Source organism: Cebus imitator, unplaced genomic scaffold (assembly GCF_001604975.1).
Source record: "Cebus imitator isolate Cc_AM_T3 unplaced genomic scaffold, Cebus_imitator-1.0 Scaffold817, whole genome shotgun sequence".
Classification (NCBI taxonomy): Eukaryota; Metazoa; Chordata; class Mammalia; order Primates; family Cebidae; genus Cebus; species Cebus imitator.
Genome location: NW_016108132.1, coordinates 251783 through 275905, shown reverse-complemented (window position 1 = coordinate 275905; position 24123 = coordinate 251783). Strand labels below are relative to the sequence as shown.

At 36.9% G+C, this 24123-nt stretch overlaps 1 protein-coding gene across 3 annotated transcripts in view; it reads left to right on the top strand.

Annotated features, from left to right (window-relative positions):
- Positions 1-24123, top strand: part of ARFGEF1 (ADP ribosylation factor guanine nucleotide exchange factor 1) — a 131846-nt gene that overhangs the window by 37364 nt on the left and 70359 nt on the right. For all 3 annotated transcript variants that reach the window (XM_037735456.1, XM_017520216.2, XM_017520215.2), the window contains exons 14-18: positions 5241-5352; positions 6542-6747; positions 7005-7089; positions 11106-11277; positions 13231-13382. In XM_037735456.1, coding sequence (XP_037591384.1) covers positions 5241-5352; positions 6542-6747; positions 7005-7089; positions 11106-11277; positions 13231-13382 — 727 coding nt within the window. The remainder of the gene's footprint in view (positions 1-5240; positions 5353-6541; positions 6748-7004; positions 7090-11105; positions 11278-13230; positions 13383-24123) is intronic.

The window sequence follows — 24123 nt, the reverse complement described above, 5'->3', positions numbered from 1 at the left end:
GCTCACTGCAACCACCACCTCCCGACGTTCAAGCAATTCTTCTGCCTCAGCCCCTCATGTAGCTGGGACTATAGGCATGCACCACCATGCCCAGCTAATTTTTGTATTTTTAGTAGAGATGGGGTTTCACTGTGTTGGCCAGGATGGGCTCAATCTCTTGAACTCATGATCCACCCACCTCAGCCTCCCAAAGTGCTGGGATTACAGGCATGAGCCACTGCACCCGGTCTGGAGTTGCTTTCTGCTTCATACAGACATTGATGAGAATGCTGTCATGGAGCTATGTTCCCAGTATACTTCTGTACAACTGTTTCATGACAACAGCCTATCCTGTTTCTCTCCTGTCTCTTTGATTATGCCATCTCAGTCTTGTGGGCTGCCTTTTCTTTCTTCCTGCATATATCTTAGCATTGGCAGGGTTCTGTTCCTCAGCTCTTTTCTGACATCAACCCCCTAGTACTTTTACTCAAAACAAAAGACAAATAGAAAAGCCTCTTGTTTTGTGTTTCTTATTTATGGTAGTAATCCCAGCATGCTACTAAATTTATAAACTAGAATCCTGGGAGTTAGCTTAGATCTTCCCCCTCATTCTTGAATCTAATCTGTCGCTAAATCCTGTTGATTCTACTTCCTAACATCCCTGCAATCTGTTCTTTTCTCGATCTCCCACAGCTATTCTTACAAGTCAAATCATGATCATTTCTTTCCTCAACTAGTATAATCTTTCAATTGCCTTACCTTTCTTTGGTTTTGTTCATTCTTCCATCTTTTCTCACACTGTTCTCTAGAATAACCTTTCTTGAATGAAAGTCTGTTTCTTCCCTCTCTTAGAGAATAAAACCAAACCTTCTTTGACTGTATGATAATACCTTCATGATTTGGATCGAGTGGACTCTAAGCTTCATTTCCTGCCACGTTTCTATCTCACCTCACTGTGCCAACCATGTGCCAACAAGACACTTAACATAATACTGTCTTGTGCTTTAGTATTTTAGTATGGCCTCTTCCTCTTTGGGATGTTTTTTCTTATTTTCTTATATTCTTATAAAATGTATAATTATTCTTTGAAACAGCCCTAGAGTCATCTTTCCCAGGAAATATATTATGACCATCTCAGTTAGTTACTTATGTGTTATTTTCTTATCTTGTGAATACATCTATTTGTTACATTTTTACTATTATAATTCTGTAAAATTGTGTTTCTTCTATTACAGTGAGTGCTTCTAGAGAGCGAGGATTATGTTTATCTTAGTGGAAAATGTTTTAATTTTATGAATGTTAAGTGGTTATGGTTGTTGGATGAGAACTTAACAAGGGAATCTTTAGGAAGACAGAACAGGAAAGAGCATCCCAGACTAAGAGAATGGCATGTGCAGCAGCAGAGGAAAGAGAGGACATCTGAGCACTGTTGTTCAGCACGGCAGGGGCAGAGTGGAGGGGGAATAACAGGAGCTAAGATGAGAGCATTGAGTTAGATCTAGATTACAGAAGGCCGTATTCTCCATGTAAAGGACTTTTTGTCTTGTTCCTCGTGCCATTAGCATGTTAGTGAAAAACTTTAAGCACGGGAGTAGGATCATCAGATTTCTGTTTTGTAAATAGGACTTTGCCAAAGGTGCATTAGAATGTGGGAAATACAGATGGGGAGACCGTTGAAGAACTCTTGGAATAGCCCAAATGACAGGTGTTGAAGCACCAAAATAACAAAAGTAGGGAGTAAATGATCTATACACAGAGAGGTAATATTTGAATTGGGTCTTTAAGCCTGAGGGCGAGTCCCCCTATAAATGGAGCAGGTAAAAGACTTGCAGAGGAAATGGACTCTGAAAATAGATTTAGGGAATGGGATACGATACATGGGAGCAGAGGAAGGAGAAGGAAGTGAGAGAGAATCTGGAGCTATATAGAGAAAGGTTATGTGTGGGCTAATTAATTTGGACAAATGAGCCAAGATTACCTGAAGATTAAGGAGACTATATATTTGGAGTACCTCAGAGATAGTGGGTTCAGTTCCATACCACAGCAATGAAGTGAATATCGCAATATAGTGAGTCACACAAATTTTTTTATTTCTCAGTGCATTACAGTTATGTTTATACTGTACCATAGTTTATTGACCTTCAATCCCCTTATGTCTAAAAAACAATGTACATACATTAATTTTAAAATACTTTATTGTGGAGAGACACTAGGAACCATCTGAGCTTTCAGTGAGCTGTAGTCTTTTTGCTAGTAGAGTGTCTTACCTCAGTGTTGATGGCTGCTGACAAATCAGGATGGTGGTTAGTGAAACCTGGGGTAGCTGTGGTAATTTCTTGAAAGAAGACAATGAAGTTTGCTGCATTGATTGACTCTTCTATTCATGAAGGATTTTACTGTAGCATATAATGCTGTTTGATAGCATTTACCTACAGTAATATGTCTTTCAAAATTAGTCTTTCCTCTCAAACTCTGCTGCAGTTTTATGAATGAAATTTATGGAATATTCTAAATGCCTTATTTTCTTTCTACCAGTGTTCATGGCTCTTCACCAGTAGTAGATTCCATCTCAAGAAACCACTATTTTCACTTATCAGTATGGAGCAGCTACTCATATGTTAAAGTTTGATCATGAGGGTACAGCAATTCAGTGTCATCTCCACACTCTACTTCTAATTCTAAGTCTCATGTTACTTTTACCACATCTGCAGTTACTTCCTCCACTGATGTCTTGCACTCCTCAAAGTCGTCCATAGGGTTAGAATCAGCTTCTTCCTAACTCCTGTTGATGTTGGTATTTTTACCCCTCCCATGAGTTGTTCTTAGTGGCATCTAGAACAGTTAAACGTTTCTAGAAGGTTTTCAGTTTACTTTGCCCAGATTCAACAGCAGTATCTCTGTACATGGCAGCTATAGCCTTATGAAGTGTATTTCTTTTAAGGCTTTAGGCCAGGAGTTCAAGATTAGTGTGAACTATGTAGCAAGACCCCATTTCTTTAAAAAAAAAAAAAAAGACTTGAAATTCAGAGTTACTTCTGAGGACAGGACACAGTGGCTCATTCCTGTAATGCCAGCGTTGGGAGGCCAAGATGGGAGGATCATTTGAGCCCAGGAGTTTGAGACCAACCTGGATAGCATAGCGAGACCATATTTCTACAAAAACAAAATTACTCTCATTCAAGGGCTGCAGAATGGATGCTGTGTTAGCAGGCATGAAAACAACATTAATTTCATTGTAAATCTCCATCAGAGCTCTTGGGTTACCAGGTGCATTGTCAGTGAGCAGTAATCTTTTGAAAGGAATATTTTAAGCAGTAGATCTCAACAGTGGGCTTCAAATATTCAGTCAACTATGTTGTGAACAGATGGTGCTATCATCCAGGCTTTGTTCTATTTCTAGAGCACAGAGTAGGTTTAGCATGTAATTCTTTTTTTTTTTTTTTTTTTTCTTTTTTTGAGACAGAGTTTCACTCTGTCGCCAGGCACCAGGCTGGAATACAGTGGCACGATCTCGGCTCACTGCAACCTCTGCCTCCCAGGTTCAAGCAATTCTCCTGCCTCAGCCTCCCAAGTAGCTGGGACTTACATATGCGCGCCACCACACCCAGCTAATTTTTATATTTTAGTAGAGACAGGGTTTCACTATGTTGGCCAGGATGGTCTCGATCTCTTGACGTCGTGATCTACCCACCTCAACCTCCCAAAGTGCTGGGATTACAGGCGTGAGCCACAGCGCCCAGCTACTATGTAATTCTTAAGGGCCCTGGGATCTTTGGAATGGTAAGTGAGCATTAGCTTCAACTTAATGTCATCAGCTCCATTAGCCCCTAAGAGAACTAGTTTCTCCTTTGAAGCTTTGAAGCCATGCATTAACTTCTCTCTAGCTATGAAAGTCCTAGATGGCATCTTCTTCTGATAGAAGAAAGACTGTTTTTCTACTTGGAAAATCTGTTGTTAGTGTAGCTATCTTCGTAAATGATTCTAGCTAGATCTTCTGCATAACTTGTTGCAGCTTCTCCATCAGCACTTGCTCTTCACCTTGCACTTTTATGTTATGGAAATAGCTTCTTTCCTTAAAAATCATGAAACAACATCTGCTAACTTCCAACTTTTCTTCTGCAGCTTCAGTACCTTTCTTAGCCTCGTAGAATTGAAGAAAGTTGGGGCCTTTCTTGGGGTTAGGCTTTTCCTTAAGGTAATGTGACTGGTTTGATTTTTTTTACACATGAAAACCTTCTCCCTATCAGCAGTTAGGCTGCTTTGCTTTCCTACTTGTGTGTTCACTGGAGTGGCACTTTTAACTTCCTGCAAGAACTTTTCCTTTGCATTCACAACTTGGTTTGGTGCAAGAAGCCTACCTTTCAGCCTGTCTTGGCTTTTGACATGCCTTCCTCACTAAGCTCAGTCATTTCTAGTTTTTTATTTAAAGCGAGAGATGTGCAACTCTTCCTTCCACTTGAACACTTAAAGGCTATTGTAGGGTCCTTAATTGACCTAATTTCAATATTGTTGTGTCTCAGAGAATAGGGAAGCCCAAGGAAAGGAAGAGAGAGGAGGAACAGCCAGTCAGTGGAGCAATCAGAATACATGCAACAATCATTGATTAAGTTTACCGTCTTACATGGGCATGGTTTGTGGCACCCCAAAACAATTAAAATAGCAACATCAAAGATCATTGATCACAGATCACACAGTAACAGATACAATAATGAAAAAGTGTGAACTGTTGTGAGAATTTCCAAAATGTGACACCCACGCAAAGTGAGCACGTGCTTTTGGAAAACTGGCACCGGTAAACTTCCTCAATGCAGAGTTGCCACAAACCTTCAATTTGTAAAAAAAAAAAAAAAAATATGTCATCGGTGAAGTGTAATGAAATGAAGTATACCTGTATGAGATACTTAGTATTCACAGCCTTACTCAAAGTTCATTTACTACATGGTATTCTCTCTAATAGTCTCTCATGGTCTAATTTACCACTGTTGATATGGATTAAAAAATAGTCCATACTGTAACAAAATGTCAGTGAAATGATAGTAATAAAAATGACCTTCCATATGAGATTCATTTCTAAAAAGAAAAGAATAAAGAAAACTTGGCACAATGTAATTATTTTATACATTCATGCATCAAATTATATTAAATAAGCTTCTGTTTTCTGGGTGCTATTAAAAAGTTAATTTACTGTGGTTTAAGATCTTTTCGGGGACTATGAATGGTTTTCTATTTTTAATGTTCCTATTAACTTTGACATCATCTAGATTTAATAAGAAACCAAAGAGAGGAATACAGTACCTCCAAGAACAAGGGATGCTTGGCACCACACCTGAAGATATTGCGCAATTCTTACATCAAGAGGAAAGATTAGATTCTGTAAGAATACCATTTTCATTCTAACCTCTTCTGTAAAATTCTTGATTTTTTTTTTTCTTTTTATTAGAGACAGGGTCTGGCTATATTGCCCAGGCTAGTTTTGAACTCCTGGGCTCAGGCAGTCCTCCTGCCTCAGCCTCCCAAAGTGCTGGGATTGCAGGCGTGAGCCACCATGCTTGGCCCCTTTTCTGTACAAATCTTTTTTAAGTTAATGATACATATTGTGACTCCTTTAAAATGCTTTCTTAAGTATGTAGGTAAGGAAAACATAAAGAATAACCTTGGTTAGCCAGGCTCAATGGCTCCTACCTGTAATCCCAGCACTTTGGGAGGGCAAGGCAGGTAGATAACCTGAGGTCAGAAGCTTGAGACCAGACTGGCCAACGTGGCAAAACTTCATCTCTAATAAAAATATTTAAAAATTAGCTGGTGGTGATGGCGGGTGCCTGTAATCCCAGGTACTCAGGAGACTGAGGCAGGAGAATCGCTTGAACTCAGGAGTTAGAGGTTGCAATGCACCAAGATTGTGTCACTGCACTCCAGCCTGGGATACAGAGCGAGAATCTTTCTCAGAAACAAAAAATAATAACCTTGGTTATAATTATCTATAATTGGCACTCTGGAGCCGTAAGTTCTGTATCCATGGATTGTGTATCTGGATTCAACCAACCAGAAATTGAAAATATTCAAGGGGGAAAATGGAGAAAACCTTTTTTTTCTTGTACTTATTTCCTAAACAGTACAGAAAAACTATTTACATAGCATTTACGTTGTATTACATATTATAAGTAATCTAGAGATGGGAGTAGAGTATATAGGAGGATGTGCAGAGATTATATGCAAATACTGTGCCATTTTATATAAGGAACTTGAGCATCCATGGATTTTGGTATCCATGCGGGGTCCTGGACCAATCCCCCACCAGTACTGAGTGATGACTGCGGCGTGTGTGTGTGTGTGTGTAGCTATAACATAAATTCTGCTTTTTAAATTTTCTAAACTGAAAAGAATATCCTAATGTTTTTATGAAGGCATTTAGTGTGTTTAACTTTTAGCTTTGTGTTTGAAATTGTTAACTCTGTAGTCAAATGCCTGTGGATCTTATGAAATTTTCTTCTTTTTAAGCAGCTGTGTGGCGAATGTAAACATGTCATGAGAATATCAATTTCTACCTCTGTTTTTACTTTAGACTCAAGTGGGTGAGTTCCTGGGAGATAATGATAAATTTAACAAAGAAGTCATGTATGCATATGTGGACCAACATGACTTTTCAGGAAAAGACTTTGTTTCAGCCCTTCGTATGTTTCTGGAAGGATTTCGTCTTCCAGGGGAAGCTCAGAAAATCGATCGATTAATGGAAAAATTTGCTGCAAGATACCTAGAATGCAACCAAGGGTAAATAAGGTTAAATTCTCATTGATTGTCTGTTATATCCAAAACACTGTAGCATCCAGGGATTTACAGATATTAGGAACTAATTCCCTGTTTTAAGAATTTAGATTGTCTACAATCTGAAAGTCATAAAACAAATCCATAAAAAATTGTAATGTGAGAAACTTAGAAAATTAAAAGTGCTGTGGGATTTGAGGTGACTTATTTAAATGAAACTATATGAAACAGTAGAAGCTTATAACATACATTTATTTTTCCAGACAAACTCTTTTTGCTAGTGCGGATACTGCTTATGTTTTGGCTTATTCAATTATCATGTTGACCACAGACCTTCACAGTCCACAGGTATGTTTTCTTTTAAGTCAGTTTTATAATAAGTAGTACAAAATAAATACATTTTTCTGAATTCAATAAGTAATAGTTGAAATTTTAGTCTTACTCAGTTAAACCAGTCACCAAATTTGGGTATTTAATTTGAGATGGTGAACATTTTACAAAAGGAATTTCTGGTAGTAATTATAATTAGACTTTTAGGTATCTATAAAATGTATTTATCACTGTCATGATTGACAACTGTATAAAGCTTAAGATAAATTTTAACAACAAGACATTTATAGGTCTTATGTTTATTTGTCACAATATGGAAAAGCACTATGTATAAACCATCTTTCTAAAAAATACAGTGTTTCAGGCCAGACATGGTAACTAACACCTGTAATTCCAGCACTTTGGAGGGCCGAGACAGGTGGATCACATGAGTCCAGGAGTCAAGACCAGCCTGGGCAACATGATGAAACCCTGTCTCTACAAAATATACATAAATTAGCTTGGCATGGTGGCTTGTGCCTGTGGTCCCAGTTACTTGAGGGGCTAAGGTGGGAGGATTGCTTGAGCCTGGGAGGCACAGGTCACAGTGAACTGAGCTCGTCTCACTGCACTCCATCCTGGGTGACAGAGGGAGACCCTGTCTTAAAACAAAATAATAATATTTCAGACTTCAACATTAGAGAGATTAATTAGTATAATGAACTCTAATGTACCCATTACCTGCCTTCCACAGTTACCAACTTATGGCCAGTTTTGTTCTGTCTATGTCTCTTCCCTCCTCTAGATGATTCTGAAGCAGATCTCAGATATCATACCGTTTCATCTGCATTTATCTTAGTGTGTTTCTCTAAAAGGGAAGTACTCTAATTAAACATAACCATAACCATAATATCATCATACCTAAAAAGTTAACAATAATTTTAAAATACCTGATATCTAGAAATGTTCATTTCTTTTGCCTCATAAAATTCATATTTTATTAAATATTAAAGAACTGTCACTTTTGATTTCTGATATCTACTAAAAAAGTTTGTTTTTAACATTTTAGTATTTTTTGCTTAGTTTCTAAAAACACACGTTGACATTTTTGGGTAAAATTACCTTTATGAATTATTTGCAAGGATTTCTTAGTACTTCTAGGGGTAGGTATCTAATGATATTTGTTATTCTTAGGCTGTAAAATACATTTCAAACTTTCTAACCTGAGATGTATTGGAAAAATAAAAATTTATTTAATTTTGAGATTAACCTTTGGATTTTTTTGTGTCTGTTTTGAGATGTTTGCATCGCGGTTGATAAGGAAAGTGTATACCAAACCTAAAGTAAGAATATATACAATTATGTATATACATATGATTATATGAAGCAACTGTGCGTTTACCACAAATTTACTTGATTTTATATAAAACCTTAAAAAAATTATTAAAAATTTTACTAATTCAAGATTTGCCTCTGGCATATTATTGGCAGTATAGTCAAAGCAGCTCACCTGCAGGGCTTTTATTATTGAGCATGATGACTCATTCTATGGTTTTATAAGGTAGTCTACAGCTGGGATTTATTTAGATATTTTTACATCAGAATTTTCATTCTAATTTTTTCATCTGATTTTTCAACCTAAACTGTAGTATTTTTACCTGGGCTTACATGCATTTGGTTTTAAAAGGCTATGCTTTAAAAGACATTTGGTTCTATAAATGAATCAGCAATATTATATGTACCTGTACAATATCTTCCTATATATGTATATACTCATGTTATTTTGAAGAAATATTAAAACTTTTACACCTTTTCATTAAGTATCCAGACTATGAAAAGTTTCTAAAGACTTACCAGTTAGGGAACATTACCTTGACAACAGTGTACCATCTTCAGCCTAACAGTGCCTGATTGCAGAACATGTTCTCAGAGTCCTACTCTAGCGGTGGCAACTGCTTAGTGTCTGACTGTTCCTCATCAGCTTGCTGCCTGGTATCATGTGCTGCTATGCAGCCTGCAGCTGTGGAACCAGCTTGTGAGTTTCTATGAAGCTAAGCAGTCTGTTAGAAAATTGTACCCATGATCTTGGCCTCAGTTGATTTTAGATAACTATAACGAATGACAATATTTTTAAATGCAAATAACCTTAAAGGAAGTTTTTAAAACTCATTCTTAGTTCTTTTCAAACTTAAAATTTTAATTTTAACAAGCTGTTTATGTTCCCTTTTCACCCAGAATATTTATACTTAGGCTACTTTTTATGTAGTGTGTGTCAGTGATTTAAAAAAATATATTGTGAGGCATATTTAGAACAAATTTAATTTTTGTGTACACAGTAATCAGTAGTAACAACTGGCTTTACGTGATTTAAACACTGAATAAGGCACGGCTTAATACAAGCACATGCGGATAAAAGTCAAGAGTAGAATGTTCTGTAAAAGATGTCAGGAGAAGAAAAGTAGAATTTTGTTTTATACAGCTTCAGAATCCCACCATGGCAGAAGTGTTCTGTGTGAAGCAGTGTGCTTTATTTTGGGTACCTGAAAGCAAAGTATCTGGTATGCCCATGCATGGGATCCCTAACCTAGATCCATAGAGAATTAACTGCTACTTCAGATTTTCTGTCAAGACTTTTCTCTGCCTCTGATTGGCATAATGCTAAAACATTTTGCCATGCTTAAAATTTCCAGGTAATTTTAATCTTCCTTTACTTCTTATTGGCAGCAGTGTGTAGTCTTTTACTTTGTTACTCCTGGTGTGTTTTTTAAGGATTCATCCGAACTTTAGGTAAAAAAGCTTTTTTTCTTTTCTTTTTTTTTTTTTTCAGTGCCATGACTCAAGATGAGTTTTTAAATTTATAATATGATAGGGTTTTATTCCCTTAAATAAGTTATACTTGAAAACTTTCATGGTAATATTTTTACATTTTTGTAGGAAAAGCACTCCTGCCTCCTTTTCTGACAAATTAGCAAAATCTGTTTGCAGAGTTATCTGGAGTAAATAAGTGTATGTATCCCAGTAATATTTTCTGAAAATGTTGGTTCCTCTGTACTTTTGTTTTTGTTTGAGACAGGGTTTTGCTATGTTGTCCAGGCTGTACTTGAATTCCTGGGCTTGTGCCATCCTCCTTCCTCAGCCTTCTGAATAGCTGGGACTATAGGCATGTAACACCACACTTTCTATAGTTATTTTTGCGAGCTTCTGATAACTTGCTTGATTATTTTTCTGTGTACTTTCATGTAAATTTACAGGAATTATATCTTAGGAGTTGCCTTAAATTCTTTATGGAAGGTGGTGGAAATAAATTTAATTAAATATCTTTTCAGAGACGACATATTACTTCTGAATTTTATCTAACTAGGTTTCTGGAGGCATAGTGTAAACAAACATTTTGGCTATGCTAGTTCCCAAGTTTGGTAACAGGGCTACCGTCTTACAGACTCCAAACTTGTATTCCACAGCTTTATCAAGGTGCAAAGTGCATTTCTGTTTAGGGTACTCTTACACAAGACAAAACATTTCAAGGATACTTTGTACAGATCACCTAACATAATTCAGTTGCCACGGTGGCTCAGTCAGAGAGATTGTTATCTGGTTTTAAATAAATTTGAAGTATTGTTATTCTTATATTCTCTCTATATAAAATCAGCTTTATATTCATTAACAGCACATTTATGTTCTTCTAAACTAAGATTTGAATGCTTTTGACACCTTTGTATTTCCAATAATTGTTATGGCCCTTTTAAGAGATTGCAAGACCTCTTAAACTTTTGGCAAATACAGATATTTTCATTGTTCAACCTCCCTTCTTTCTGGTTGCATATTACTCGTGTCCACCTCAGAGTATGAATTAGTTATGCCAGAATGGGTCTTTTCTGTATTGCCTTCATTTTCTGTGAGTTTTTTTTCATTGTTATCTATATTTTGTTGAATATTTTCCAGCTTCTATTCTCAAAAGTATTTACAAAATCTCCTATGTAAATATTCATATCCTTAAAACACAAGTGTAACCTTTACGTTAATTTTTAGGAATTATAATGGTTTTTTATATCTAGGTGAAAAATAAAATGACAAAGGAACAGTACATTAAAATGAATAGAGGTATCAATGACAGTAAAGACCTTCCTGAAGAGTATCTATCAGCTATCTATAATGAAATAGCTGGGAAAAAGATATCAATGAAAGAAACAAAAGAACTAACAATACCAACAAAATCAAGTAAACAAAGTAAGTATCTAAATTAATTGAATTCTGATTGTTCAAGGGGAAAAATATGGGTTCCTAAGAGTTTTTCACTTATAGTCAGGTGTGGTGGTTTGTATTTATAGTCCCCAGCTACTCAGGGAGACTGAGGCAGAAGGATCACTTGAGCTCAGGAGTTCGAGACCAACGTAGACAATATAGCGAGACTCTTATCTCTAAAAAAGAAAAAAAAAAATGTAATTAAAAATTAAAAAGTTTTTTACTTGATTTAGAGTAAAGTAACCTTAGAAATATCATTTAGAACCATGTTTTGATGAGAAATAGTATAATAGAGTTTGGTGATGTGATCATATTTTTTCCCCACATTCTGAAGAAAGCTAACTCTGATCAGTGATTAATGGAAAATACTATATTATATGCATGTGTCAGTGTGCATTTATTATATGCTAATCCATTTAGCGGTTAACCTTAGCAAGGATTCAGAGGTCATAAAGAGTAGTTAGGCCCAGTAGTCAGGCTTCAGCTCTTACCACTTTTTCTTCCTCTTCATCATCTTCAAGCAACGTATTTCCATTTGTTACATATAAACAGAAGCTGGAAGTAGGGATGATTGAAGGAGGTAGGGAGGCTTAGGATCAGGTTGGAGCTCACAGAGTTAGAAATCACTACTTCAAGCAGACCACAAGTTATGTCACTATAGAGTCCCTAGGTCTAACTAGCACCAGGAGCCAACTGTGGACCCAGCGTCCTTCTAGACACTCTATGCCTGTCGACAGTGGTAATTAAATTTGAGCTGAAATCTGACTATAGGAATGAGATGAGGCTAATGGCACAAGAATCTAACAGTAATATAGAAACAGAATTCCTGCATTTCTGAGCTTTTCCACTTCGACCTAAAATCTCAAGTTTAAACAAATTGCAGTAATAAAATTCAATGTCAGGAGAAAATAATATGTATTGTATCATCCTCATATTACTGTTTTTCTGTCCTATTTTATATATGGTGGTGGGAAATCAAAGCAGCTGTAAATAGGAGATGGTGTTGTGTTGAAAACACCAAAATTGTCCTGGAGTGTTATGGACAGTTGTTTTCTTGTTAGCTCAGGAACAGTTTGCCATTCAAGCCTGTGTGATACAAGGATGCCATTTTTTTTGGAGAAGGAGTTTTGCTCCCGTTGCCCAGGTTGGAGTGCAATGGCATGATCTTGGCCCAACACAACCTCTGCCTCCCAAGTTCAAGCGATTTTCCTGCCTCAGCCTCCCGAGTAGCTGGGATTATAGGCATGCACCACCATGCCCGGCTGATTTTTTTTTGTATTTTTAGTAGAGACAGAGTTTCTCCATGTTGGTCAGGCTGGTCTCGAACTCCTGACCTTAGGTGATCCACCCGCCTTGGCCTCCCAAAGTGCTAGGATTACAGTTGTGAGCACCACCCCAGGCTGAATACCATTGCCTTTTACCTCTCTTCTGCTCTTTTCTTGTTCCATATTTGGGTTGTTTCCCTAATAATTTTATTGTGACAGTTGTACTTACTCTTTTTCCCTTTTGATAGGTTTTCCACTTATTCTTGACTCCCAGTCCAGGGATTTTTTTTTCAGGTTAAATTTATATAACATAAAATTAGCCATTTAAAAATGAGCAATTCAGCGGCATTTTAGTACACTCACAATGTTGTGCAGCTACCACCTTTAATTCCAAAATATTGCATTATCCCAAAATGAAACTCCAAACCCATCAAGCAGTTACTCCTTATTTCCCCAGCCCCTGGAAAACACCAGTCTACTTTCTGTTTCTATGGATTTACCTGTTCTGGAATTTTCATATAAGTGGAATCATATAATATGTGACCTTTTGTGTCTTGCTCCTTAGGATTGTTTTCAATTAGTACTGTTAGTGTTTATTATTTGATAGTAAAACATCAAAATAGAATTCTTAAATGTTTTATATTTTAAATGGTGATAGTGTTTATTGTTTCAGATGTAGCCAGTGAAAAACAAAGAAGACTTCTGTATAACTTAGAAATGGAGCAGATGGCCAAGACAGCTAAAGCGCTCATGGAGGCCGTGAGCCATGTTCAGGCACCTTTTACAAGTGCAACACATTTGGAGCATGTGAGGCCCATGTTTAAGGTTAGAATTTTCAAGTAATGTTTGATTGCAGTGTACATTTATATATAACTGTTCATTTACAATATTTTTAAGTTAAGGCAGCAATACAGTGATATGACACATCAATGTAGATGTATTAAGGTGAAATCCATTTAACATGTTATTTAGGACATAGTAGATATAAATTTTCTGTTACTTAAAGAGAACAAGAAGAGTTACTCACTATTAGTAATTAATAGTTGTGTAATCTTAGGAATTAAGAATAGAAAAGTTTTAGAGAATGATCATTAATCCTTGGCCTGATTTTCTCTAAATGAGTTATGCCTTTGGAGTTAACTCACATTTCAAAATGATCATGAGGCTCCTGTTTTCTTAAGTACTTTGGGCCCAGGAACTTAGACTTCTAAGTATGCCTCTAGCCCAGAAAGTAGGATAAGGAACAGAAGAGAATATTATTTGAGTTTGTGGGTTGATTTAGTGAGAATGATACTTATTCTTTAAAATTTGATTTCCCATTTTTTTCTTCATTCTCCATTCTTTCTCCGAATTCCAGAATGAGTAAGCAGTGTATTACAAGGGTTGTAGCAAAGTGGAGTGGTGTCTATTTAAGTTTAAAAAGAGTGCGTAAAGTATACTCCTGGCCGTGAGACCATACGGCAAGATGGTCTGTGGAAGCTAAAGATCATAATCCAATTCTCTGATTCTAACTACATGTATGTGTGGGTAGTAAAAGATGACTACAGGATTCCTGTGCTTCCTTTTAGCTCCAAAATTTTATAATTACTTCCCCCGCTTCAAGGTCCATGTGATACACTATTTCTAAACGTTGATGAAGAATCATGGGATGAGAGCGAGCTTTTATGATCTATTCTCTGGATGTGTTGTAGTTTATTTAAACATTCCAAGCTAGAATTAAGAATCTTTTCCCTCACTGCCATTTCTGCTACCACTATGCTACTCTTCCTAACTGACATCTTCACGTGTACATTTTTATTCCTCTTACCCATTTATAGAGACCGGAGTCTCTATAAATACAAAATGAAATCTCAGCTTCTTACTTAAAGCTTGTCATTGGCTTTGCATACCATGAAACCTGACACACCCACAGTGTCTGTACACTTTCTGTGATCTGGCTCCACCTGCTTCTCCAATATTATCAATAGATCTCTTCTGTCTCTTACTATGCTGCAGTTATACTAGCATTCTTTCGGTTTCTAGGACATCTTAAATTATTTTCTCTTCAGGGCATTCAGATGAGATATGTTCTTTGTCTAGACTGTTCTCTCCTTTTCCTGGATAGTGTCCAGTTTAAATATCACCCTTTCAGCCAGACATGGTGGCTCATGCCTGTAATCCCAGTACTTTGGGAGGCTGAGGTGGATGGATTGCTTGAAGTTAGGAGTTCAAGCCTGACCAACATGGTGAAAAACCCTGTCTCTACTAAAAATAAAAAAATTAGCCAGGCTTGGTGGTGCGCACCTGTAGTCCCAGCTACTTGGGAGGCTGAGGCAGGAGAATTGCTTGAATCCTGGAGGTGGAGGTTGCAATGTGCCAAGATCAGGCCACTGCACTCCAGCCTGGGTGACAGAGCGAGACTCTGTCTCAAAAATAAAAATAAATAAATAAATACCCTTTCAGAGAGTTCTGCCCTGTCCCATCTAATATCTAATCTAAATTAGGTCCCTAATTTATAATATTCTATGCCTTTCCTTCCGTATGTCTATACTATTGATTTATTTATCTATCCATCTGTCTGTATGTCTGTCTAGCTGTATACAGACTTATGTGCTCCTCGACTTGTGATGGGATTATGTTTCAATAAACCCATTAAGTGGAAAGTGCATTTAATATACCTAACCTACAGAATATTATAGCTTAGCCTTGCCTGCCTTAAATGTGCTCAGGATACTTACCTTAGCCAACAAGTGGGCAAAATCATCTAACGCAAAGCCTATTTTATGCTAAACTACTGAATATCTCATGCAATTTATTGAATACTGAAAATGAAAACAGAATAGTTGTATGAGTATAAAGTCAAAAAATTGTACCATTTTAAGTTGGAAACTGTCTGTATATACATTATTTATATACATTTATGAGTTAAGGAAGTACATCTGTTCACTTTTCCCAATATCTGCCATAGTTCTGGTTTGTTTTAAGTACTCAATGAATAAACATTGACTGAGTGGAAGGAATGAATGATACATTCCTAGAATTCAATGTGTAATATTAAGGGATGTAAACTTTTTTTTTAAGACAAAGCAAAAACAGAAAAGTTAATTCTATTAGAAAAAAGATACAGTGTCACTTACAATGTCTTCAAACATTATTGAACTTTAACTATCATAATTTGGCAAAGCATTCATGAAACAATCTGTAGACCAGTTTTAACAGACAAATAACACCTGTAAGCAGACATGACTGTCCTAAATTGTTTACTGGGTACAAATTTTACAAACATTATTTATAGTAGTGGTAATGGTGGAGCTGGAGAGTATTGCACCTTCTCCAAGCTGCACAGTGAGAACCACTGTTCTTTGGGATGTCTTTTAACTTTGTTGATTGTTTCCTTTGCTTTGCAGAAGCTTTTAACTTGATGTACCCATTTGTCCATATTTGCTTTGGTTGCCTGTGCTTGTGGGGTATTCCTCAAGAAATCTTTGCCCAGATTAATGTCCTAAAAAGTATCCACAATGTTTTCTTACAGTAGATTCATAGTTTGAGGTCTTAGATGTAAGTCTTTAATCCACTTTGATCTGATTGTTGTATATGGCAAGGTAAAGGAGTCTAGTTTTCATTCTTTTGCATATGGATATCTCGTTTTCCCAGCACTTTTTATTGAAGAGACTGTCCTTTCTCCCACATATGTTCTTGGCATGTTTGTCAAAAAATGAATTCACTAGATGTATGGATTTATTTTATGGTTCTCTATTCTGTTCCAGTTATCTGTGTATCTCTTTTTAGGCTAGTACCATGCTATTTTGGCTACTATAGCTCTGTAGTATACCCTGAAATCAGGTAATACGATTCTTCCACATAACTTTGGTTGTTATGGGTCTTTTCTGATTCCATATAAATTTTAGGGTTTTTTGTTTTTTTTTTTTTCCTATTTCTGTGAAGAATGTCATTGGTATTCTGTAATTTGCTTTGGGTAATATGGACATTTTAGCAATATTGATTCTTCTAATCCATAATCATAAAATATCTTTCAGTTTTTTTTGGTGTCCTCTTCAGTTTCTTACATCAGTGTAGTATGGTTTTCATTGTAGAGATCTTTTACTTCTTTGGTTAATTTCCAGGTATTTAATTTTATTTGTGGCTATAATAAATGGGATTACTTTTTAAATTTCTTTCTCAGATTGTTCACTGTTGTCAAATAGAAATGCTACTGAATTTTCTAGGTTGATTTTTGTATCCTGCAGCTTTACTGAATTTATCAGTTCTAATAGTTTTTTGGTAGAATCTTCAGGTTTTTCCAAATAAAAGATCATATCATCTGCAAATAGATAATTTGACTTCTTTCTTTCCAGTTTGAATGTCTTTTATTTCTTTCTGTTTTCTGATTACTCCAGCTAGTTCTTCCAATACTTTGTTGAATAATAGTGGTGAAAGTGGGCATCCTTGTTGTGTTTCAGACCTTAGAGGAAAATCTTTCCGTTTTGCCCAGTTCAGTATAATACTAGCTGTGATCTGTTACATATAGCTTTCATTATGTTGAGGAATATTCTTTCTATGCCTACGTTTTTTGAGAGTTTTTATCATGAAGGGATGTTGCATTTTATCAAATGCTTTTTCAGCATCATTTGAAATGATCATGTGGTATTGTCCTTCATTCTGTTGATATGATGGATGTATCACATTGATTAATTTGTATATATTGAACCATCCTTGCATCCCTGGGATGAATCCCACTTGGTAATGATGAGTAATCTTTTAAATGTATTGTTGAATTTGGTTTGCTAGTATTTTGTTGAGGATTTTTGCATCAATATTCATCAGCGATTTTTTTTTTTAATTTGTCTTTGTCTGGTTATGGTATCAGGGTAATACTGACCTTACAGAATGAGTTTGGAAGTATTCCTTTATCCTCTGTTTCTCAGAATAGTTTGAATAGGATTGGTGTTAGTTCTTTAAATGTTTGGTAGAGTTCAGCAGTGAAGCCATCAGATCCCAGGGTTTTCTTTGCTGGGAAAGTTTTTTATTATGGCTTTCATCTCATTACTTGTTGTTGGTCTGTTCATCAGACCAATTTTATTGATGAATTTCTTCCTGGTTCTGTCTTGGTAGATTTTAAGTGTCTAGGAATGTATCCATTTCCTTTAGATTTTCCAATTCACTGGAATATAGTTGCTCATAGTAGCCACCAAAAATCATTTGAATTTTTATGGTATCAGTTGTAATGTCTTCTTTTTCATCTCTATTTTATTAAATTGTGTCTTCTCTCTTTTTTTCTTAGTCTCAGTTAAGGTTTGTCAGTTTTGTCTATCATTTCAAAAAACCAACTTTTTATTTTGTTGATCTTCTGTATTTTTAAAATTTCAATTCCATTTATTTGTGCTCTGATCTTTATTTCTTCCAATTTTGGGTTTGATTTGCTCTTACTTTTCTAGTTCTTTAAGATGTATCATCAGGTTGTTTATTTGTAGTTTTTCTTCTTTTTTGATGTAGACATTAATAGCTATAAAATTCACTCTTAGTACTACTTTCAGTATATTCCGTAGGTTTGGGTATGGTGTGTCTTGATTATCATTTGTTTCAAGATATTTTTCAATTTCCTTCTTAATTTCTTCATTGACCCACTGGTCATTCAAGAGCATATTCTTTAATTTTCATGTGTTTGTATTGTTTCCAAAATTCTTGTTATTGATTTCTAGTTTTATTCCATTGTAGCAGAGAAGAGGCTTCATATTGTTTCAGTTTTTTTTTTTTAATGTTTTCAGATTTGTTTTGGGTCCTAACATATGATCTATCCTCTAGAATGATAGATGTGCTGAGAAAAAGAATGTGTATGCTACTGCCATTGGATGAAATATTCTGTAATACCTATTAGGTCCATTTGTTCTATAGTGCAGATTAAATCTGATGTTTCTTTTTTGATCTACTGGAAAGTGTGTCCAATATGGAAAATGAGGTGTTGAAGTTTCCAGCTGTTATTGTATTGGGGTCTATCTCTGTCTTTAGCTCTAATAATATTTGCTTTGTATATTTGGGTGTTCATGCGTGCGCGCGCACACGCACACACACACACACACACATACATACACACACTTGCCTTATCCTGTTGCTGAATTGACCTCTTTATTATTATATAATGGCTTTCTTTGTCTCTTCCTAGTTTTTGTCTTGAAATATATTTTGTCTGATATAAGTGTAGCTACTCCGGCTCTTTTTTGCTTTCCATTTGCATGGAATATCTTTATTTTCAGTCTGTGTGGATCATTGGGGCTTGTGTTTTTATTCATTCAGCCACTATATATCTTTTTATTGGAGAGTTTATATTCAGTGTAACTACTAATAAGTAAAGATTTACTTCTGCCATTTTGTTATTTTCTGGTTGTTTTGTGGTCTTCCTTCTTTCTTTCCTTCTTTCCTTCTTTTAATGAAGGTGATTTTCTCTGTTGGTTTGATTTAATTTCTTTTTATTTTTTTGTGTATTCATTGTAGGTTTTTTGGTTTGAGGTTACCATGAGACTTGCAAGTACTATCTTATAACCCATTATTTTAAGCTAATAACACTGCTTGCATAAACAAGCAAAAATAAAACAACTCCACACTTTATGTTTTACCGATTTTAACCTTTTGTTGTTTTTGTTTATACCTTATTATACTGCCTGTGTCTTGAAAAGTTGTGGTTCATCTTTCAGTCTTTCTACTTGAGTATTTTATATCTCACAGTTACACAGTATTATAATACTGTATTTTTATGTGTACTTTCTACAACCAGTAAGTTTTGTACTTTCCGATGATTTCTTCTTACTTACTAATGTCCTTCTTATTGAAATGTACTATCTTTAGCATTTCATGCAGGGCATGTCTGGTGTTGATGAAATTTCTCAGCTTTTGTTTATCTAGGAAACTATTTCTCTTTTGTGTTTAAAGGATAATTTCACGAGCTATGTACTATTTTTGGGTAAAAGTTTTTTTTTTTTCCATAAGCATTTTAAATATGTCATACCACTCCATCCTGGCCTGTGTGGTTTCTACTGAATATTTATGCTGCCAGACATATTGGAACTTCATTGTATGTTATTTGTTTCTTTTCTCTTATTGCTTTTAGGATCCTTTATCGTTGACCTTTGTGAGTTTGATTATTAAAAAGCCTTGAGGTAGTTTTCTTTGGGCTACATTTGCTTGGTCTTTTATAACCTTCTTGTACTGGATACTGATATTTTTCTCTAGGTTTGGGGAGTTTTCTGTTATCCCTTTGAATAAACTTCCTACCCCTATCTCTTTCTTAGAGCCTCCTTGAAGACCATTAACTCTTATAATTGCCCTTTTAAAGCTATTTTCCAAATTCTGTAGATGTGCTTCATTCTTTTTTCTTTTGCCTCCTCTGACTGTATTTTTTTCAATAGCCTGTCTTCAAGCTTACTAATTCTTTCTTCTGCTCGAACAGTTCTGCTATTAAGAAACTCTGATGGGGCTGGGCACTGGTTTACACCTGTAATCCCAGCACTTTGGGAGGCTGAGGCAGGCAGATTGCTTGAGCCCAAGAGTTTGAGACCAGCCTGGGCAACGCCCCATCTCTACAAAAATTAGCCAGGTATACTGGCTTGTGCCTGTCGTCCCAGCTAGTAGGAAAGCTGAGGTAGGAGGATTGCTTGATCCTGGGAGATGGAAGTTGCAGTGAGCAGTGATCATGCCATTGCACCCCTGCCTGAGTAACAGAGTGAGACCCTGTCTCCACAAAAAAACAGAGAGACTCAGTATGTCGATTGCGTGTGTGTGTGTGTGTGTGTGTGTGTGTGTGTGTGTGTGTGTGTGTGTTTGTGTGTGTGGTGGAGTCTTGCTCTGTTGCCCAGGCTGGAGTGCAGCGATGTAATTCAAGCAATTCTCCCTGCCTGAGCCTCCTGAGTAGCTGGAATTACAGGCACCTGCCACCATGCCTAGCTAATTTTTGTATTTTTAGTAGAGACATCGTTTCGCCATGTTGGCCAGGCTGGTTTCAAACTCCTGATCTCAGGTGATTCGCCCACCTCAGCCTCCAAAGTGCTGGCATTATAGGTGTGAGCCACCACACTTGGCCTGCATTTTTCTACTCTAGAATTTTGTTTGATTCTTTTTGATTATTTTAATCCGTTTAAAAGTTTATCTGATGGAATTCTGAGTTTCTTTTGTGTTGTCTTGAATTTATTTTTTTTCAAAACAGCTATTTTGAATTCTTTGAAAGGTCACAGATATCTCTTTCTCCGGGTTTGGTCCCTGGTACCTTATTTAGTTTGTTTGGTGATGTCATGTTTTCCTGGTTGGTCTTGATACTTATAGATGTTCATTGACATCTGGACTTTGAGTAGTTAGGTATTTATTGTAGTCTTCTTAGTCTGGGCTTGTTTGTACCCATCCTTCTTGGGAAGGCTTTCCAGGTATTCAAAAGGACTTGATGATATGGCTTAGCTGGGTCCTTACCCAAATCTCATCTTGAATTGTAACTGCCATGCTTCCTATGTGTTGTGGGAGAGACCCAGTGGGAGGTAATTGAATCATGGGGCAGGTCTTTACCCATTCTGTTCTTGTGATAGTGAATGAGTCTCATGAGATCAGATGGTTTTATAAAGGGGAGTTTCCCCACACAGGCTCTCTCTTCTTGCCTGCTGCTGTTAATCATGACTTTGCTCCTCTTTGCCTTCCACTATGATTGTGATGCCTCCCAGCCATGTGGAACTGAGTCCATTAAGCCTCCTGTTCTTTATAAATTACCCAGTCTTGGGTATGTCTTCATCAGCATCGTGAGAATGGACTAATACACTTGGGTATTGCGATCCATGCCATATCTGCTTTAGCGGACACCCTAAGCCCGGTAACGGTGGATTACTTGCAGACTCTGTGGTTCTTGCAGACTCATAGAGGTATCACCTTAGCGGTCTTCAACAAGATTCAGAAGAATTCTCTGGATTACCCCCCAGGTTCCAGACAGGTCCAGAGATACTGTCTTGGAGTCAGAAACCTTAGAAATCTACCTGGTGTTCTATTCTACTGCAGCTGAGCTGGCACTCAAACTACAAGACACAGTCCTTCCCACTCTTCTCTACCCTTTCCACAGGCAGAGGAGCCTTAGCCTGTGGCCATCACCACCACAGGCCCTCAGGGAGTAATGCCAAGCTACTGCTAATGTTCAGAGGCCCAAGGGCTCTTTCCTGAGCTTGTCTTGAATGCTGCCAGGCCAGGACTCACCCTTCAGGGCAGTGGACTTCCTTCTGGCCCAGGGCAGGTATCCTCTCCTTTCCTCAAGTATAAGGAGGAAGTCTTTTTTTTGGAGCTACAAGCTATGCTTGGGGGAGGGGTGATGCCAGCACTTCCTTAGCCACCCCAGCTGTTGTCTCAGTAGGTTATGTATCCCCCATGCCCACTAGTTCCAAACCCAGCACAGCTAGGCCTTGCCTAGGAGTTGCAGTCCTTGTGGCCTACATTGACTTTCAAGTTTGTTTAGGGCCCCAGAGCACTTTAGTTCAGGGTGGTGTGGCTTGCTGGAACTCAGGTTCCTACTGCTTGGATGGGTGATGCCTCTCTGGTAATGGCTGGTCTGAGTGCTTCCTTTGTGAGTGGGCATCAGCTCAGCTCAGTTTTGCCTTTTTTTTTTTTTTGAGATGGAGTCGTGCTCTGTCACCTAGTCTGGAGCGCAGTGGCGTGATATTGGCTTAGTGCAATCTCTGCCTCCTGGGTTCAAATAATTTTCCTGCCTCAGCCTCCCGAGTACCTGAAACTACGGGCACATGCCACCACGCCTGACTAATTTTTTGTATTTTTAGTAGAGATGGGGTTTCACTGTTTTATCCAGGATGGTCTCGATCTCTTGACCTCATGATGCGCCCACCTCGGCCTCCCAAAGTACTGGGATTATAGGCATGAGCCACTGCACCCAGTCTCAGTTTTGCTTTCTACTGTGACAGGATGGCACCGAGTTCAATGTAAAGTCTCACAATTGCTGCAGTGTCCCTCTCCCAAGTACACAGATTTTTCTCTCCGCAGCACACGGCCACTGCTGGGAGATGGGGGAGGGATGGCGTCGGTGATTCAAGACTGTCTTTCCTACGCTCTTCAGTGTCCCTTTCAGTGATATGAAGTTAAAAGCAGCTACTGTGAGTGCTCACCTGTTTCTTGGTTCTTATGAAGGTGTTTTTTTTCTGTAGATAGTTGTTAAATTTGGTGTTCCTGCATGGGGGATGATTGGTGGAACCCTCTTTTTGGCCCTCTTGCTCCTACATATTATCCATTTTTAAGACCTTTTTAATGTGTTATCACATTGTGTTCCACAAAGGTTTGTATGGTTGTGAGTGCACAGTTTCAGTGTTGCCTGGGTATTATTTAGTTGTAATTTGATAGGAGAAATCATTGTCTTTGATTCCTAAAGGAGTTAAACATTTTTTTTTTCACTGCCTTAAGAACCATTGTATTTCTTCTTGTATAAAATATAGCACAGGTTTCCAAATAGATACACTGTTTCTCCACAGAATGTGTAAGTTGCTGCTGTCATGTGGTACTTTGTAGTTTAGAAGTACTGCACTTATGTTTCTCACAGCTTCTCTCTGTAGTGGCAGTTCAGGTATTACAGATGAAAAGTAAGGTTCAGAGAGATTAAATAAGTGACAGAACTGAGACTAGAACCTAGGTTCTATGGCTTATGTTTCTTTGTTGAGAGATTTATCAACGTTTACGTCTCAACTTTCTGAAGTTTAGAAACAAATCTCTGGATGATTGTTTTCCTTAACAATGCTAAATGCTTTGTAGATCTTTTAGATATTCGGTTGTAGTTTCTATAGCACACTGATATAAACATTTTTCATCTTTATGGCTATATGGCTATATAGTTTTTCTTCATGATGACCACTTAAAAGCAGTTGAATACTTTCACATCAAACATTTCAAAGTTATGTGTTTTATTAGAATTTTCAGTGGCCAAAAAGTAGCTTCTTTTTTGCTTTGTGTTGTAACTTCATTCAGGATTCAAAGTTTTGATAGTAAAATTTTAATAAGTATTTATTGTTTTCCACAGTGTATAATGAGGAAGTATTTTACTGAACTGTTTTTTAAGTATTTTCCAACTGAAAACCAGAAATATCACTGATGTCTCAATGTAAAATATTTAACTATTTTTTAAAAATTAGGCTAAATGATGTTCAAGGAATGGGCTTAAAGAAAAGAGAACAATGTTGTTTGTTCCAACTAGGAAAATAATTAAAAGGCTCTTACTGGAAATAAAGAGTGTGAAATATTGCAAGAGACAAAGCTTACAAAGAGAGAGGAGTTCTGAATTCAGGGGTAAAACTAATATTTTTATGAATGTTGATATTCCCATTTTTTAATTGATGTGAATAATTTATAGATGTGGTTCTTAAAATATGCCTAAGGTCCTCTATTGAATTTATTATTTTGCTCTCCCATTTATTCAAGCCCAGGCAGCATTTTGTAGTTTTCCTCCTTTGTTTAAGAAAGAAATGCCAGATGTAGGTGATGGGGAGGAAGGCAGCAAATCACACTGCCATGTGTGTTCCTATGCAACAATTTTGCATGTTCTTCACATGTACCCCAAAACCTAAAATACAAT